The sequence below is a fragment of the Fusarium falciforme genome, chromosome 5 (assembly GCF_026873545.1).
Source record: "Fusarium falciforme chromosome 5, complete sequence".
Taxonomy (NCBI): Eukaryota; Fungi; Ascomycota; class Sordariomycetes; order Hypocreales; family Nectriaceae; genus Fusarium; species Fusarium falciforme.
This window is the reverse complement of record NC_070548.1, coordinates 3,995,924-4,014,437: the sequence shown is the minus strand read 5'-3', so window position 1 is coordinate 4,014,437 and position 18,514 is coordinate 3,995,924. Positions and strand designations below refer to the sequence as shown.

The window sequence follows — 18,514 nt, the reverse complement described above, 5'->3', positions numbered from 1 at the left end:
AGGTTAAGATCTCTGTTTCAGGGAACCCCACATTAGAGGCTGACTTCCGTGCATCTAGGGTAGGGCACCGTTGTGTCCATGGAGCGCGGGTAGACAGTAGAGATAATCATATTGAGGAGCTTGTGTTAGTCAGATCACTAAACGAGATGCCTAGCATGGAAAGAGTTTATATCTACGGCAAATTTAGGCAATTATTTATATAAGAGGCGAGTTAAATAGACAAAATCGTCAATGTACTTGCGTGATCGTCATGCTATCGACCTACACGCGAATCAAGTGAGGCTTTCATAAAAAATATTCAGCATCCTCACCCGCCCATGCACGTCGGATCAACTCGCGGATAGTCCTTCGTTCAAGTGGCCGCGGGTTCTTGTACGGGTTTGACATTACAAGGTCAGCGGTCTTGTCGATCCCTCTCTCTGGCATGCCGTAACCCCTCAGGCTTGAGTCAATCTTGAGTCGCCGATAGAGACTGGTCATTCCCCTGACGGCATCTCCCCCAGAGTCCGGGAGTGCCGACGCGATCTTGGCCATTGGCCCCGGCACGGCCGGAGCATTGAACGCCAGGGCATGTGGAAGGACCGTAACGTGCGTTTCGGCATGCGGGAGATTGAAAGTGCCGCCCAGAGTGTGGCACAGCTTGTGGTGCAATCCCATGTCGACGCTTCCTAGGCAAATTCCACACAGCCACGCCCCGTAAAGAGCTTCATACCTTGCATCGTCGTTCTGGTCATCCTCTCGCAACACGGGCAGCGCCTTGGCGAGGTTGCGGATTCCTTCGACCGCCATCAGGTCAATAATTGGGTTTGTGTTGCTTGCGTAGAGGGCCTCGACTTTGTGATGCATCAGCTGTTGTCTCCTGCAGCTCATGTGAGGGGAGCCTACCTGCGTGGGCGATTGCATTAATGCCACTATAGACAGAAAGTCGAACCGGGAGTGAACGGGTCAGGTCAATGTCGTAGACAACACTCTCGGGAAGGATCCGAGGGTCACGCCTTGTAACCTTGCGCCCCTGGTCCGTCTCCCCGAGGATCGGGGTCATTTCGCTGCCGGCATAGGTGGTCGGGACGCAGAGATGCGGCAGGCCGGTTCGTACACTGATGGCTTTGCCTAGACCGATGGTGCTTCCTCCGCCGATGGATACGATGCTATCTACCATCTTCTCCTTTGCTACCCGGACGGCCTTTTCGGTCACGGAAATCGGCGTGTGCATCGTTGCCTCGCTGAAAACGGCCACTGCGGATTGCCCGATAAGACTTTTGATCCGCCCTGCTTCATCCACTTGCTGTGGAGTGGAAAGAATCAAGACTGCCTTGGCATTCAGCTTTTCGAGCGCTGAGGGGAGCTGTTGAATTGTTCCTCTACCAAATAGCACGCGGTATGCTCCGCCGACGTACTCGAATGTGCTCATCTTGACTGGTTCGGGTTCGGCTTGCAGGAGTTGATCGATTCTGGCTGTTCAGATGATTTGGGTGTCAACAAACGCTATCGACCGAAGGCCCCTTATCTAGTGATGCCATGTACCCCACACTCCTTGTCTGCATTTCCATGTGGGGTGCTCAAGGGGCATTCTTCCTACTCTGAGATCCGAACCGCGTGTGGTTCGGGAGAGGAGAAAGCCCCAGAATGACAAGTCTTCCCTATTCAACCATAGCCAATTACAGACTCTTAATGGGATAAACCACCCTCCGCAAAGCTGCGGTGACGGTTCATATCATTGATTCGCTGGTACGTGGTAGCCAGGCTTGACAGGATGGTCCCCATCCGGGGAGTAATACCCCATACCCAAACCTATTTGTTGCTCTTGTCAGCTCGCATTACATATCATGGGCCTGTTTTCACTTACGTCTTGGAGACTCAAACTCCATAGTCTTGCCAGTGCAGCAGCTAGAGACAACCCTTCCCTGAAACTGCATTCTGTCTCATCAAGCACTTGCTTCATTGATTCCAGAAGCTGGGCCTCGGCGGGACTGGCAAGGGTGTCGCTCAAGGCATCAAGTTCTACGGCATGTACCCATTTGGTCACAAAAAGAGCTATAACGGAATAGTCAGCCTTCTTGTGCGATGCAACGCTGTCTTCTGAGCACATACCACAGTCCCAAGCCGCAACGGCATGCTCAACACTCCAATGGAATGCTGCCGTTTTGCGCATGAGCAAATGTCCTATCTTGACTGTCCTTCTTAGACCGTCAAACGGCCGTCGTACAACATCGAGCAGATAAGGCGTCTTTATCATTTTCGTCGATGCAAACACCGCCACAGATGCTTCAACCGAGCCTGAGTCCCGAGATATCAAGCTCAGGCGATTGAGGTGGATAGCGGAACCGAAGAGTCGGATGTATGCAAGGGGGAGGATTGACCGACAGCTCGATATCAACGAAGGCTTGACCGTGTGAGTCAATTCCTCTGGATTCGTATCGGCACTTTCTTCCAGTAGCTCATGGTATCTCGCGAGAGACTGCATTGCCGAGTGAAGTAGTAAAGACGCAACGTTGGCACCTAAAATCGCGGACGAGGTCGGCGGAGCCACTTGAAATAGATGCCACGTATAGACTACAAAGGCGTGTGTGATTACCCACGCCGAGAATGGAGAAACTCGAGATCGGTTCTTTAAACGACTAGAATCATCCGAAACGAGGTCCATGAGCATTTCCCGCATGGTCAGATATTCTGGTTGATGCCAGGTGGTTCGGAGTTCACGCCACTCGCTTGCTGTCCTGGCATTCCAGTGGCTTTCATCGTCAAAAGCCTCAAAGTCCAGGTCTTCGGCGGGATGAAGGCCGGGGTTGACATTGTAGATGATCATATTGAGGGTGCTGACGATAAAGATTCCACCCAAGGTTCTTTTTCGGGTCTCGTGCTGGATCCATTCAGGCCATGAGAGCGTTCTGTGGTCCGCGGCTTGATCTTTGAGAGACTGGCGAATCGTTTCGTACACCTGGGAGCATTATGATGAGACAAAGCCTCCTGACACGAGGATAGGAACCCAACGTACCAAGGTATAAAATCCGTTCTCGGCCATAGCAGTAGACACCAGCTCGTCGTCACCGCTTAGAACGGTAAAAAGGGTCAACAACAGTTTTGTCTGCACAAACCAGATTGGGTAGTCGGCATGAGACACTGAACTGTGACTTGCAGAGGTCATCTGTACCCGAGGTTAGCCAATCCTTCAGATATTCGCAGCGGATAACGTACCTGTTCGATGGAGCGTACAGTGATATCGTACAAGCTTTTCGCTCTCCGTCGATCGAGGCGATACAATGCACCGATACTACACATGATGAGGAGCAGCGGACTCGGAGTTGTTGTAGAGGTAAAAGTTGGCCGGTGAATTATAGGGAAGTGGCCATGGAAACAGTCCATGTAGCTTGAAAGGAAGCCCTGACAGAGTTTTTCAGTGGGAATCTCCTCGAGCTTGTGTTCTGGGACATGCCGTTCCACCAGATCTTGGCAGATCCAATCGCGTACATGCACATCGGCGGTGAATGCTTCGTTCAAGCCGCCATTCCTTTCCTTGGGTACATGCAGATTCGTGGGTGTCGCGTTTGCCCGATGGTCCCGAGGGCTGAAGCCATGCGTATCTTGGACACGTAGGGCTTCGTAGGGCAAGGTGGCATGTGGCCCTCTGGTGGTTCCAGCCGTACCCATTACAGGTGTTGCAGTCCAAGACAACTCCATCCAGTCAGGGATCTCGGTTTGGTCAAAATCCGCGACGTCGAAGAGGTCATCAGGCAGAGGACCAAAGTCAAGCAGAGGCAGGCTGAGCTGGCCCTCTGCGGGGTCTTGAAGAACCGGAGGATCCGGCATTGCTGGGGCTTGTTGCTGTGGATCTTGGTGTCGTGGGTACTGGACTTGATATGGCGGTTCGCAATCCTGCCCATTCACACTCTGATTGTCTGAGGGCTCACTGCCGACATCAGGCGCAGTCGGCCCGTTTGGAGAGCCGATCGCCAAACCGTTATGAGACCTCGCCGAGGGGGAGACGCTGGGGGTGCGGCACACTGGTTCACTAGTCGACGTGCGCCGGGAGGGTGGTGTTGGCATGGAGTGGTGACGGGCAGCAGGTTGCCGGCCATTCATCGCACCGATGGATTCAAAGCGACTTCCGACGTCCTCATCGACGCGGCTAGGCCTTGGGGGTAAAGGGTCGATAGGGTGGCATGATGGCGGTATCCAAGCGTTCTCGTCGAGCGACGAGAGGGGTTCTAACAATGAATCGCGACGGATGGTAGGATGCTGAGCAAAGTGCACCGTGTCCCCCTCGTTAGCTGATGCGACCAAGGCTTTTGGCGGAGCATGGGGATTCGTCCGAGTGCATTTGTCGGCATGCAATGTGCGTTCGTGGCGAGTTACGAGATCTCTGATGATGGAGAGAAAAAACAAGAGAGGTAAGCTCAAGTCCATGTAAGTTAATAAGCACAGGGGGAGATAGGAATCTTACTTGCGCGAGTAGCTTTTTCGACAGTAGCGACACGAAAATGGTTTCTCGAGTGTATGTCTCCGTTCATGTCAGATACAGTGCTCACTGCGCGTAAAGGCCTTGGGGCAGTGGCCACATTTGTACTGGCGAGGAGACGGGCTAGGCCGATGGCTGGTAGGATCTTGATCGTCAGATGCCATGCTGACGGCAGATGAATATATCTTGAGATAGAGATAAGGAGGATAGAAAGGAAACGGGGGACAGGGTGGTGGTGGACATTGGAAATACCCCAGATTTTTGGAGGTGAAAAACGTGGGGAAAGGGACGCCACTCCCAGTGAGGAATGGCCGGTGGGCTGCCCTGTGATTATCACGGCTTCAGGGCGGAGGGATCAGTAATAATATTTCCCGCCAACTACGGAGTGATACGTAAGTTACCTATTGCAACGGTGCATCTAAGCGGTCACGGCACAGGGCAAAAGATTGGGCTATAATCGCTATTGTAGCAATGAACTACAGAAGGTGCTTCAGCTGCCTACGGCTTCCATCGCTCCTACGGGCAACCAAGCCGTAACACAGCTTAATAGAAATAATACAGTCATAACATAACTAAAGCATATACCAAAGCTTTAATAAAACTTATGCTCTACAAATGACTAGCCTGCTTCTCCAGAATTGCTCCACCTTCCCTTAGATGCCGGTACCTTTCGGGCCAGATCCCGGATTTTCCAGGTGCCAGGATACCATTCGGGTCGACAGCGTCCTGGACGAGTCAGCCACGTCTTCATTTCATGCAGATCACTGTGGAACTCGCTTACCTTGAGCTTCTCGATGAAGCGGTTGTACGCGTGATTGTTGAAATCGCTCAAGCCCGCGATGAGATCTAAGTTGCCAATGTCAGTAACAAGGCCACTTGTCTTTGAAAGCTCTGCTTACCCATGTGGTTGACATGTGCGCGGTACATGCCATAGCCTCGCTTCTTGCTCTCGGCGTGGAAGTTGTGGTAAAGCTTGTGTATCTTGTTTCGATGATCGGGGTCTTCCTGGTTGAAGGTGAACATGTTGACCATGATTACGTGCCGTTCGTGCATGAAAAAGTCCACCATGGGCTCGACTCCAGCTGCTTCATAGTGAGGTCTACAGGCACGTATCCACTCGAGAACCATCTTGCCCGAGTTAGGGATGATGGGGGCATAGTCGCCGTGGGCGGCCTTGCCTCCACCACCGCGTGGCAATGCCCAGCCTACCAAAGGAAGACTCCAAAGGCTTGGGATACCGACCAAGAGACTCCCATTGTCGGTTGGGATAGCCTTGTTGTCAAGGAGCTCTCCATTCTCGCCCTCGAAAAAGTTGCCAACGAGGGTGGCCTGGGGAACCCTCTTGGCCACGATCTCCTTGATCTCTTCGAACTGGGCTTGGATGATCCTCTTCGGACCGTAAAGTCCCCAGCGGCCATGCCAGTAGCTCATATCCTTCGCCTTGCGAATCTCTTCCAGCTTCCATGGAGGAATAGGGCCCTCGCCTTGCCAATAGTCGGACCTCCTTCCAAACATGCAAAGCTGCTCAAGCAGGCTCATGACCCAGACGAGGTTAGGAATAACACCGGTCTGGCGGAGGTGTCCCAGGACATCAACCAGGGGCTCAATATCCTCAAAAGCTGGAACGCCAATCGTGCATTCCATGAAAGCAGGTGGTTGTGGAGTTAGCCAGATGCTGAGCTTGGTGACGATGCCCAAGTTGCTCTGCAAGAAGAGACCCTCAATCGACGGACCAAAAGTGAATTTGGACAGGAAGGCCGAGGGCGAGCGGGTGATGCCGAATTGCCCCGTACGCACGACATCTCCATCAGGGAGCAGCACCTCAAGCCCGGCAACCGATTGGTGATGGGCGGAATGAGAGCCGAAGCCAGTACCACGGTCCAGAGTCTGCCAAAAGGGACCCATGTCAGCACGCAGAGGTCGTGGTTATCAACAAGATTGGAATGGATGCTTACATTACCAGTTACACTTCCCCATCCAAGAGAGGGAGTGCTTGGCCAAACCTTTTTGCCATGCAAGGCACAATAATCACCCAACTCCTTGAAACTCACACCTGGCTCTACCACGGCGTAGGAGAAGTCGTCGCTGACTTCGAGCACTCGGTTCATGCGATGAAGGTCAAAGGCGATGGATCCGTTGACGCGCAGACGGCCCCCCGTAGCTATAGATAAGCCATTAGCATGTGCGCCTGGAGCTTGAGGCTCAACCATTGAACAGGAGGACAAGACTCACCCTAGGTTCTTGCCTCTGGAAAAAGCCCAGACCGGAATGCCGTATTTGTTGGCAACCTTGAGAGCCTGCTTAGCTTCCTCGAGCGAAGAGGGACTGGACGCGGAAACATGTCAGTGCTGCTAGGTTTCGATGCGTGCGACTTTTCAACAAGGGTACCTACCAAACAGCCGCGCTCGGCATCCTCCTTCTCTCACTGTCGTCGATATAAATGTCGTAGGGATCGATGTAGTGAGAGAGAGCATCGCCGATGAAGACATAATCTTTGCCAACGGCGTCGACAAACTCGGCCAGGGCCTGTTCAAAAGTTTCCCTCTTCACGTCGGGGGGCAGCACAGACTCGATAGGGTAGCCTTTCGGGGCTGCAAACGTCGCCAAGTGAGCCTCCTCATACTCGGGCTGAGCGTATGTGTCTTTGGGGGCGCGGGTCGTCATTCTTGGGTTTTCGATTGCGGATCCAGTCTGAAGAAAGAAGTTGTAGTTAGTGATCTGGTAGAAATCCCATCCCGCGTATTTGTAGCCTTACCGCGAGGAGCAATGGTATGATGGTTGGCCGGAATGTGGAGGAGAATGGTCTAGTGTAATGTGTGGAGAGTCTGGTACACCCCACACTCCTCCACAGACTGTCTGATGGAGATGGCTTTTCTGGGGTAATGTCATGAGTTCACCCTGGGCGCAATGATTAGCTCCAGTCATGGTAGTCAGCATCTACTGAGGCAACTGCACCCTTGCTCGTCATCACCGCCGTTCTCGGGGGCGTCACAGGCAATCGTTTCTTCATACCGTTCACCTCTTAGCAGGCACCCGCGTGAATAATAATGCACCCTCCGGAGCCGTCGACAACCATGCTAGCTGCTGTCGTCGAGAAGTTCGGCGAGCCGTACCGAATGAAGCGCATCTCATGACCCTCGTCGCCGCAAGGCCAGGACATACTGCTCAAAGTCCTCGCCGCCTCATACTGCCACACGGATGCTGTGTTTGCCTCTGGTGGACTATCCCAGACCTTGCCACGCATTGGTTGCCACGAATTTGCCGGCCGAGTTCTCGAGGTCGGGCCAAACGTCCCAAAGACCCGTGGCATCTTTGCCGGCCTTCACGTCGGCGTCCCAGGTCGAGCCTATCATCCATGCGGGACGTGCTACGAGTGCCAGAACACAGGCCCTGATGAGATAGGCTACTCCCCTTACTGTTCACAGGCAGGCTATCTGGGTTTGGACATACACCCAGGACGGGGTTGAACCTGTCGCAGATGGTGTTTTGAGCCGTTCCAGCGCCAAAGACTGATGCTAGGACATGGGCGTCGACGCCAGCACGCGTGCCCATATCCATTGCCTCGGAACAGGCGATTGCAATGGCTCCAGAGAGATAGTTGTTTGAAAGCTTCGCTGAGAGGCCCAGAGATGGTCCGCCACAGGGGATTACCTTGCCGCCCATAGTGGAGAGGAGTGTAGTCAAGCGAGAAACATTAGGATCCGACTCGGAGCAGCCGAGGAAGAATGCCATTGAAGCGTCGACGGCCCCGATCACTCCGCCGCTGACAGGAGCGTCATAGAACAAGCTTTGTGGAGATTTCTTCAACACCTGCTCTTTGATATATAAATTGGTGCTCGTATCAATGGTGGAAGAGTCGATCAGGAGTTTGGCCGTGGAGGTGGAAAATGCGCTGAGAATTCCTGAATCTGGATCAAGGTAAGCAGACCTGACATGAGCGCCTTCGGGCAGCATAGTGAATATCACATCGTGTAGTAATGAACCGGTTAGCATGACAAAAACTATGAATCCTTCATCTTGTACTTACGCATGTCTCGGCGACTTCTTTGGCGGTTGCACATTTGCAGATCGAATCAGGGAACAGAGCCACTGTCTCGTCGACGACTGCCGTGACGATATCATAGACATGAATTTGAGATCCTTTAAGCAACTTCTTTGCGAGATTAATGACCATTGGCTTTCCCACGGTACCAAGGCCAATGAAGCCCACAGAGGTGGCCGGTGAGTCTTGGACCAGTGGCGCCATGGTCATCTTTGCTTCCAACGACTCCCGTTCAATGGCTTGATCTAGATACGAATCAAAGATCAGAACTAGACTTCTTATATGTAACGGCCTGCGACAGACAGCAGTTACGTACAGCGTGTAGGAATGGAGACCCGAGCGTGGGGTTGGGCAACTGGGACCTGAAGTCCGGAGACAATGCGGTACTCCATGTGGGAGGGAGGGAGGGTCATTGAAGAAGTACTTCATGCTTAACATACTGTCCGAGCAGCTTACACTTGGGCCTTCAACACGCCACCCGTCAACAAACGACATCAGGCTGTCATGGCCCTCTCAACAGTCCAGGTTCATGCCCTCTCTGGAGGCCGCTTCACTCTTCCAGAAACTCAATTCGTGAGCCCAGCGTCTAGCACAGCTCGCAATACAGTCCCGTCGCTGTGCTTTCTCATCCAGCATGCTCCTCCCACGACCGGTAAGACGACGCGCATCGTCTTTGACCTAGGCGTCCGTCGGGACCCGAGCCGCTATTCAGAGCCCATCCGCCGTCATATCGCCACCCGGAAGCCCTTGACAACGGATCCTGATGTTGTCAAGAGCCTCAAGCTGGGCGGGCTGACGCCGGACGATGTCGACTATGTCATATACTCTCACGTAACCACGCCCTGTATCCGCTTCCCTTGGGCTAACTGTGTTTCTGACCTTGAGACCAGGTCCACTGGGATCACGTCGGCGAGCCGACCGACTTTCGCCGCAGCTCCTTCGTCGTTGGGCATGGTTCTCTTGACTTGCTACAGGGAGATGCATCAAATCTACGTGGAGGCCATTCATTCTTCGAACCAGACCTGCTTGATCCGCATAGAACTATACAGATTCCGGATCCAGAGGCACCCTACACAGGTCGGGATGAAGCGCAGGAATCAGCCATCAACTTTCGCGGGCCATGGCGCCAGTTTGACAGCTTACCCTCAACCCTGGATATCTTTCGGGATGGAAGTCTTTACATCGTCGATGCCCCCGGTCACCTTCCCGGTCACATCAACCTTCTTGCACGCACCAGCGAGAACGAGAGTGACACCAAATGGATCTACCTTGCCGGTGATGCCTGCCATGACCGCCGCCTCATGCGTCACGAAAGAGAGGTCGGACAGTGGCAGGATGCCTAAGGTCATACATGTTGCATCCATGCCGATCTCGAGAAAGCCAAGGCTACGATGGAGAGGATTGGGGAATTGGAACGAAAAGGTATTGAGACTATCTTTGCGTATGGAGTGGGAAACCAGCAACAGGAATAGCCATCGTTTTTGGGGGAGTTGATCAGCAGGCTGGGCTTTTGGAGGATCTGGGCGGAACGTTTCCCATGCAGATCCAACTATTCAGAATATGAGAGTTGTGTCCAATTCACCTGAGACAACTCCAACGTGATCCACGAACACCTCTAACTCTACCCGTGCTTGTCCTGTCCAACCTTCAGGTGGGATGCGCTGTGAGTATGTGGGGTATCTTAGAGCCCCACGTTCTGTTGAGACGGCATGTAGTAGTAGCCATGCCCGTTTCCATGGAGATGCTTGACAGGAGAAACACACCCCACCCTACATTCAGATAGTCACCTGCCTTTTTCCCGGTTATAAGTATCGGTTTATCGATCAATGGAAGTAGTATATTGCTTAAAGGGGCGTTCTCTCTTCAGCGCTGATCATCCATCCCGCACAAACCGGAACAGTACGCTTCCCGCATCGTCAACAGACGCAACATCCCACATTGATCACGCAACATTGGCCTTCCAGACATCATGGTATCCAGTCAGCAGGAAACAGATTTAAAGGCCAAGTTCGTCTCCGAACTAGGACAGGATGCCTTTCATGCTGGTTGGAAATCGATCCTCGCGCTGGATCCAAGATTCTTCATCGCAGGCCTGTCCCTGGCTCGTGTACCACATCAGAAAACCACTCTATCGCCGAAGGAGCAGGCTTTTGTTGCACTTGCTGTTGACAGCGCCGCGACACATCTCTATACTCCAGGGATCCATACACATATCAAGACTGCATTGAGAGAAGGCGCCAGTGTGAACGAAGTCATGGAGGTTATCGAACTAACCAGCACTCTCGGCATTCATGCTTGTAATGTCGGGGTTCCGGTACTGGTAGAGGTTCTGAAAGAAGAGGGGAGGTTTCTGGAAGAGGTCACCAGGCCATACGATGCGAGACAGCTGCAACTGAAGAGAGAATTCACTGAGAAAAGAGGGTATTGGCATGAGACTTGACCCCGAGTTCTTCGAGGCTTATTTGGAGTTTTCTGGTGTACCATGGGCTAGTCTAGACGACGGAGGAGATGAAAGAAAGGGATACCTAACACCCAAGGTGAGTTCATCTCAATCGGTCTCTGAATGAGACTCTTAATGACGAAAAGGCACATCAAAACTAACTCAAGTGTAGATGAAGGAGCTAATCTACTGTGCTTTTGATGCATCATCTACCCACCTCTATATCCGCGGGCTCAAGCTACACATGAGAAATGCTCTTGGATATGGTGCTACGCCACAGGATATTCTACATGTCTTGGAGATTGCAAGCCAACTGAGCCTACAAACGGCTTATGTGGCAGGCCCCATTCTGCAGGAGCTGTCTGGAGAGGGTGATTCTGACGCGCAATAGATAGACGCTTGTAGAAATGATGCAAATATTTAACTTCAAATTTGGCACATTGGAGATTCGGGAATACTTTAGCAGAAGAGACTAAGCACAAAGACTGGTTACCTTTTTCTCATTCTCGGTGCAGTGTATGAACGCAATGACACGGCTCAACATTCTCGTTACTCTGACGATCAAGTAACCTCTTAATGCTACCATACGGAGGCCCCGCCTTCACTCCGCCTTGTTCCCAAGCTCCCGTGCCTTCTCACCCGTCTCACTCATCTCGTTGAGTACTCTCTCGGCAATCTTCATAGCCTCCACGCCAGCCGGGACACCGCAATAGGTAGTGCAGTGAAGAATCGCTTCCCGGATCTCAAGCTCTGTCAGGCCATTGTTCCTCGCTCCACGAACGTGGACAGCGAGCTCTGGCCCACGGTTAAGAGCCATCAGCATACCAATATTCAGCAGACTCCGTTGCTTCTTCTCCAGACCGGCTCGTGTCCAAGCGTATCCCCAGCACCACTCTGTAACGAGCTCTTGTCCGGGCTTGGAGAACTCGGTGGACCCGTTGGCGAGGGCGCGATCGACATAGGCGTCGCCGACGACGCTGCGGCGCATCTTCAGGCCCTGCTCGAACAGTTCCTTGTGCAGCGCGTCGAGTTTGCTGTCTTGACTCATCGTGGTAGACGACGTAATCAAGTCCAGTGTCGTTCGAAAAGCGGCTTTTTGTGTTGTTTAAACGAGGAGAACGGAGTGATATCTCGACTGATTGGTCAATACGACGTGAATAGGTTAATGAGAGAGATATTAGTTACCAGAACAGCCAGGGCAATGGGAAAAGGATGCAAATGCGTCTTTCCTAGTATTAATGATCAAAGAAGGCTGCTGGACCTTGTGAGGACCAAGGTTGGTACTTGAAGAAAGTCGGTCATCAGTTATCTACCACCGAAGGCGTGGGGCATCGTGGGGGATCTTGCAGCACCACACAATGTGGAGAGACATTGGAGTTCCCCTTTAACGGCCACAGGATCTACGCCCTCGGTATGTTCACCCCGCATTCGGCAGAGGCATTCAAGTTGCACTGTTATAGAGGACTCCCAACAGTGAGGTTTCGAAGCGGTTGACGTACTAATACTCTAAACTGATTGACCCAAGCCAGCATCCCGTGTCTCATCCCTCAACCAACCATGACTGCCACCTCAGGTTCAGGCACGCCTGCCTACGTCGTGGTCTCGGCTTTGGACGCCGGCCACATTACACTTCCCGAGAGGCTGTTCATGACCGATGCAGACCCCGGCCTTAGAGTAACGGTGCCTTCGCTCTCGTTCCTCATACAGCATCAACCGTCCCTCACAGACCAAAAGACGACCCGGATTGTCTTTGACCTGGGTGTGAAACGCGACCTGACTGGCTATCGAGAGATGCAGCTTGCTCATGTGGCTCAGAGACAGCCCATCATAACAAACCCAGACTGCGCTGACAGTCTGCGCAAGGGCAACACTGACAGTAGAGATTTGGACGGGAACTTCAGTCAGCAGCTTCTGGACCCAGGCAAAGATATTGACTTTGTCATTCTTAGCCACGTCCACTGGGACCATGTCGGCACGCCATGCGACTTCAACAATGCCACTTTCATCGTGGGATCAGGAACCCTAGACCTTCTGAAGAACGGTGCCGGGCCTCTCTACCCAGTCGAACTGTTAACCAAGACGAGCTGCCACGGCTGCGAACAGTTGAACTGCCACCAGTCAGAAGGCACCACAGCAATGAGTATAATGACACTCCCCTCGCCCCAAAGCACACCGACACACCCGCCCAGAGTGTGGCAAATCTACCCCAATCGGCCGGTCAATGGGCGTGGCAACCGCTGTCTGTCTTTCCAAACGCCCTCGACTTCTTCGGCGACGGGAGTCTGTTTGTCATTGACAGCCCAGGCCATCTTTACGGCCACGTGAACCTTCTTGCCCGTCTCTCAGAAGATAAATACCTCTATCTAGGCGGCGACTGCTGTCACGACCCCAGAATCCTGAGCGGGGAAAAGAATATGGCAATGTACGACGACGACGGCAGGGGAGGGGTGAGAAGTGTCCATGTGCACACCGAGACCGCGAGAGCGACCCTGTATAACATTTCCAGTTTCTTGAGGGACAGGGGTAGCGGAAATGTCCAGATAGAGGTTGTCTTGGCGCATGATAAGGTGTGGAGGGAGAAGAACCGACACAGGTTTTGGCCAGGGGCGCTGTGATTGGGGTGATCAACATAACTCCTGGGACAATATTAGGATTTATTCCTTGCCGCATGAGCTTCCAATTGATAACACACAATCGCTAAACCACTCTTTGCTCTTGAAAGTGAACCAGCCAGAGCGGCCGTGAAGATGTAGCCACATAGCTAAGGTTTTACAGGTAATGCAGTCAAAGATCTGAGTAATGAATATACAAGATACGTCATACAGCTAGTGAAATCGTACAGGCCGATCAGATCAATTCCAACCGCGGGGTCCTGCAACGCCCCACATCCATCACCGGCATGGTTGAGGCCATCACCGAGTGTGGGGTAATGGGTGCCGAGATGTTATAATTACCGCTATTTGGTGTGAGGCGTTGTCTTGACAAGGCTCTGCATCGTTCTGTACTTCCATTCCCCAAGCTGGTCATTGCGACCTCGCCTGGAGAACAAGCCGCATTGCCAGTCACTACCTATCATAGCCAAAGAGCAACAAGAAGATGGCTGCTTCACCATCAGACACGGTGGCATTCATTGGTCAGAGACGCCCTCCAACTTGTGAGATGTACAGTCAACTAACCTTGTTTCAGGCCTTGGGGTGATGGGCTACCCAATGGCGCTGAACCTGCACGCCGGTTTGGGCTCGGACAAAACCCTCCTCATCTGCGACACAAATCTGGAAGCGTTGGACAGATTCAAAGCCGAGGCAAGGGGCAAGGCGACAGTCAAGGTAGTTCCCAACGGCTTCGAAGCGGCTAAGACAGCAGTGAGAAATATCCCATCTCTTCTCCATTAGCTAGACATTTTCTGACGACCCCAGAACACAGTTTTCACCATGCTACCAGGTTCTGGTGCCGTTAAATCGGTCTATTTGGACCATCAAACGGGCATCCTCGCAGGAGCTGTCACATGAAGTATTTCCTATTACCAAGTCGTATATGGGGCACATGGGCAACCGAGAGGGCATATTTCTGTGCGGGGACGTCGGTGCGGGCACAGCGTTCAAAATAATCAACAACTATCTAAGCGCCATCACGTCTCTGGCCGCATCCGAGGCGCTCAACATTGGCGTGAAAGCCGGGCTTGACCCCAAGACGCTCACCGATGTCATCAATGCCAGCGGTGGCCAGTGTTGGGTCACAAGCAAGGGCAACCCAGTCCCGGGGGTTCAAGCCAACGTTCCGAGTAGCCGGGGCTACGAGGGAGGATTCAGGATTGAGTTGTGTGCCAAGGTATTGGGCATGGGGACCAAGTTGGCCGAGAGTGTCGGGGCGAGGACCATCCTGGACAAACCTACACAGCAAGCATTCAGTGAGGCAATGGGGGATGAAAGGTACTCTGGGAAAGATGCAAGGGTTGTTTACCGGTGGTTAAATCAGTCTACATAGATTGTATTTAGGAATCATATGTTGAATGTGTTGATAACTTTATTTCTCTTGCTGGGTTGCTTCAATCTGCCTTCTAGATATGAAATAAGGTTGATTTATGTATTGATCGAGGTCTAAAATAAGCTTAATCGAGTTCAATCACCAGAGCGTCATCCTGCCACGAGATAATGCCAAGTTTACCAACGAGGTTACGCCCTTTGCTATTGATTCGCAGTGGTTCTTTGTTTAAAGAGATACACCCTTAAAATAAAAACACAAGGCAACCACACTCAATGGTCGTACACCATGAGAACAAAAGAAGCAGAAAGTTGGTAATGCAATAAATAGGCAGCTCTGGTTGAATGGCACGTAAAATTTAGTCCAGACTGCACCAACAATGCGGTGTGGTTGGTTTGTTTCTATACTAAGATATTGGGCTTGGGCACTCGATTTTTGCCAAAGCAAAGAAGCCTACTTGTAGTACTGAGTAAAATCATGCTGGATGGCTTTGACTGCCTGCATCATGGTCAGTATTCAAGCTATTCCGTTATAGAGTAAAAAGCATGACAATACTCACATTTTGGAGCTCTTGGGAGCACGCTGGATCAGTCTCGGCTTTCTTGAGCATCTGGAAGAAGCTATCCGTCTCGAGAGCTCGTTCAGGATCCAACTCGAACAACCTGCGCAAGTTGGAACTCGAAACTACGTCAATGACATCCAGCCACTTTTGTCTCCTGATCTCGTTGTATTTATCCAGAATCGTTGTATCGGCCTTGTGCTCGTAGATGCCTCGGAGGCAGTCATAGAGCCCACCAACATCGACGATCCCTCCAGTAAGGCCCAGGCCGCCACTATTGGAATGGTGAGCATCAGGACCTCGACTTCTTAAATACAAGTTGTCTTACAAAGGGTTGCAGAGATGCGCGGCATCGGCTGCGAGCAGAAATCGCCCTTGACGCATAGAGGTGACCAAGCGTTGGTGGACCTTGTAAGGGCTAAAGTTGACGAGCTTATAGTCGGACGGACTCGGATGACCGGGCAGCATGTCTCTGAACTTGGCAGGCTGACGCTCCCGTAGTTGCTCAAATGTGAGGCCGGGAAGCTCGCCGTAACTCACTCGCCACATCCCATCTTTTGTGATCTTGGCCGCCATGTAGTAGTGCTCGGGGTGCACAATAAAATTCGAGTCATTCCATTTGAACTGGTCAAAGTCGTAGTACACCTCCGTAAATAGTCAGCGTCAACGGTCCTGGGGTATGGAAACACTCGTGGTTGGGAGGACCGACATTTGTTGCCACAATCTGTTCGTCCGATGTCCTGCCCGGGAACTCGAGTCACCAAAGAGCGAACGGCGGATCTGACTGTTGGCTCCGTCACAGCCAACGATATAGTCGGCGCTGAGCTTCTTCTCACCATCAGGAGTTTCGGCGACTACCTAGGCTTTGTCCTCGTTCTGGCCGATGCCAGTGACCTTGTAGTTAAATAGAATATTGACGTTTTGGTGCTTGAGGAGATGCTTTCTGAGAATTTCACCGAGTTGATCCAATGGCAGACAGACCATGCGGTCAGGGTCGTGAGACACACTCCCGGCATCCAACGTCACTATGGGCGTGCCATCCAGCTTACGCCAGGTGACGCCAGCTGGCATGAGTCCTCGCTCACGGAGGTCATCGCCGACGCCAGCGCGGTTGAGCTCATGCATCGAAGGTGCAGGATAGTGCGTCGCCCGTGGGTTCTTGTCCAGGTCGCTCTTCATATCGAGAAGGGTAACAGGGATTGAACTCTGAGCGAGCATCAGAGCTAGCAGGAGTCCAGATGGCCCTGCGCCGACAATGATAACCTCGTATTAAGGTCAGCTCGGGGGGTCAATAGTCGAATGTCGGCTCTGGGTCTGCCTTACATCGTTGAAGCCAGGAGTAGGCGATGGCATGGTGTGCTTAGGTGTAGTGACGAAGCTAAAGAATTTGCTGAGTATGGATCGAGACTATGAGCAAAGCCAACGGCCGCCGGGTAACAGCCTGAGTTATCTACTTGTTAGCCTCTCAATACACACAGAGTTGTCATGTGTCTAATTGTAGGAGCATTTACTAACCCTCGCTCGTTTGGGACTCGTATCCCCACATGTACACCTGCAAAAAAAGCACTCCCTACATTGGATAGGCTTGACGTGGAGTAAGCATCGAAACAGAGCCAAACAGAGTGGGGTTATTTGTCCCGAGCTGGGCAAGGATGGAGAACCAGTGAATGAGTTAAGAAAAGACTGAAAAAGGACACAAGTCTTGGAGGATCACCTGCTCACGCCCAGGTCTCGAAGCTATAGTAACCAAGAAATATTTCATGTATTATGATATACTAAGAATTTTGGAAGAATAAAGATATCTATAATATTACAAGTCCTAATTCAAGAATATTAAACTAAAAAAGGAAGAGAAAAAAAAAAGGGACATAGGGGGGCGAAAGCCAGTATCTCAATTCAGTCAACACATCCTCAGTTATTATATTACTCACAATCCATCCATTTACAGCACACAAGCAAAAATTGACATGGAAGCATCGCAGCTTAGGACGTTCCCAACACTGTCGAACGTTGGACACCATCATGGTCTGCAAACATGGTTCGTTCCTTTCTGTCCTGTTGGCTTGACGACTTCATATCCGTCAGTCTCACCATCATCAGCTTCATACCAGGCGATGTTGGCGAAGTGCAATGTTCGAGTCAAGCCAGTGTATTGATCATAATCTAGAGACCTGTAAGCCTAAAGGAAAACCTCTGTGATTCCCAAGTTTGAATAAGTGACTCACCATAGGCGTACATGCCGTTTTTGAAATACCATCTCGTGGTCAGCTTATCGTCATCCCACGTGCCAAACCCGACGTTGATTCCAATTTTGCTGTAGACCTTGACTCCATCCAGCCATACCTCGTAAGCCCCATCTTGCTCTCGCGAGACACGCATGCGAATGATTACATCATGCCACTTGTCGCGTGTGAGGTTTTGAGCGAGAACTCCACTCTCGGCTCTGCCACACGAAGGCCGATGTTCAGCAACAAGAGAGTTGTTCGTAATGCGCAGACCACCGCACCACGAGGAGCACCTGCCTGGACAAAACTGCTGCGCAATCATCGTCTCTCGATCATCTGGGAAGGGAGTCGAGGCGGATGTCGAGGGGACGTAAACGCTAAAACCCTGCCAGCCTTCCTTTGCCATCTGGCCCACGTTTCTGCGGGTGCCAGGTTTAAAAACACAAAGCTCAGCGCCACGGTCATCGCGAGTACCATCATAATGCTTCTCATCGAAGAAAACATCGAGCACGCCATTGTTAGCTGCAACTCTAGATGGGCCTTTCACATTGCATGATGAGAAAGGTGTTAGGGACCCGTCAGAGAAATTGGAGAATTGAAGTTGTCCAGCGAGGACTAGAGAAAAGGTACTAAAAAGAATGTAGAGAATCATGTTTACGAATGGACATAAGACAGAGACCTGGAGTGGTGACGTCCATCTGCTTAAATATAATGGAAATGTTTATCTTCAAAATGGACCAGGGGCATGATGCCATTAGGTTAAGCGATTGACTCCTGAAACAACTGGGGTGGTGCACTAGTACGATACGAG

General features: G+C 51.8%; 6 protein-coding genes and 1 pseudogene across 7 annotated transcripts, besides 1 other annotated feature; 2 read left to right on the top strand and 5 right to left on the bottom strand.

Moving 5' to 3' along the window:
- Positions 1–285: 285 nt before the first annotated feature.
- On the bottom strand, positions 286–1,411 carry NCS54_00749500 (Fe-ADH domain-containing protein; the record flags this gene model as incomplete). Its single annotated transcript, XM_053152919.1, has 2 exons — positions 286–833; positions 886–1,411. The coding sequence occupies 2 exons, from the start codon at positions 1,409–1,411 to the stop codon at positions 286–288; spliced, it is 1,074 nt and encodes a 357-aa protein (XP_053008894.1).
- Positions 1,412–1,668: 257 nt separating this feature from the next.
- Positions 1,669–3,807, bottom strand: NCS54_00749400 (Hypothetical protein; the record flags this gene model as incomplete). Its single annotated transcript, XM_053152918.1, has 5 exons — positions 1,669–1,791; positions 1,847–2,034; positions 2,092–2,938; positions 2,996–3,050; positions 3,152–3,807. The coding sequence occupies 5 exons, from the start codon at positions 3,805–3,807 to the stop codon at positions 1,669–1,671; spliced, it is 1,869 nt and encodes a 622-aa protein (XP_053008893.1).
- A 1,258-nt stretch (positions 3,808–5,065) lies between these two features.
- NCS54_00749300 (FAD-binding PCMH-type domain-containing protein) lies at positions 5,066–8,708 on the bottom strand (the record flags this gene model as incomplete). Its single annotated transcript, XM_053152917.1, has 7 exons — positions 5,066–5,182; positions 5,238–5,302; positions 5,356–6,343; positions 6,508–6,617; positions 6,883–7,147; positions 7,907–8,364; positions 8,480–8,708. The coding sequence occupies 7 exons, from the start codon at positions 8,706–8,708 to the stop codon at positions 5,066–5,068; spliced, it is 2,232 nt and encodes a 743-aa protein (XP_053008892.1).
- Positions 8,709–8,951: 243 nt separating this feature from the next.
- NCS54_00749200 lies at positions 8,952–9,841 on the top strand (annotated as a pseudogene). Its single transcript has 2 exons — positions 8,952–9,329; positions 9,389–9,841.
- Positions 8,952–9,841: a sequence feature.
- A 1,698-nt stretch (positions 9,842–11,539) lies between these two features.
- On the bottom strand, positions 11,540–11,986 carry NCS54_00749100 (CMD domain-containing protein; the record flags this gene model as incomplete). The annotated part of the gene is made up of 1 exon (XM_053152916.1): positions 11,540–11,986. The coding sequence occupies one exon, from the start codon at positions 11,984–11,986 to the stop codon at positions 11,540–11,542; it is 447 nt and encodes a 148-aa protein (XP_053008891.1).
- Positions 11,987–12,495: 509 nt separating this feature from the next.
- Positions 12,496–14,922, top strand: NCS54_00749000 (Putative 3-hydroxyisobutyrate dehydrogenase protein; the record flags this gene model as incomplete). Its single annotated transcript, XM_053152915.1, has 3 exons — positions 12,496–13,078; positions 14,125–14,300; positions 14,362–14,922. 3 exons carry the CDS (start codon positions 12,496–12,498, stop codon positions 14,920–14,922), a joined length of 1,320 nt encoding a protein of 439 aa, XP_053008890.1.
- Positions 14,923–15,372: 450 nt separating this feature from the next.
- On the bottom strand, positions 15,373–16,831 carry NCS54_00748900 (FAD-binding-3 domain-containing protein; the record flags this gene model as incomplete). The annotated part of the gene is made up of 5 exons (XM_053152914.1): positions 15,373–15,417; positions 15,479–15,752; positions 15,807–16,123; positions 16,373–16,741; positions 16,802–16,831. 5 exons carry the CDS (start codon positions 16,829–16,831, stop codon positions 15,373–15,375), a joined length of 1,035 nt encoding a protein of 344 aa, XP_053008889.1.
- Positions 16,832–18,514: the final 1,683 nt, after the last annotated feature.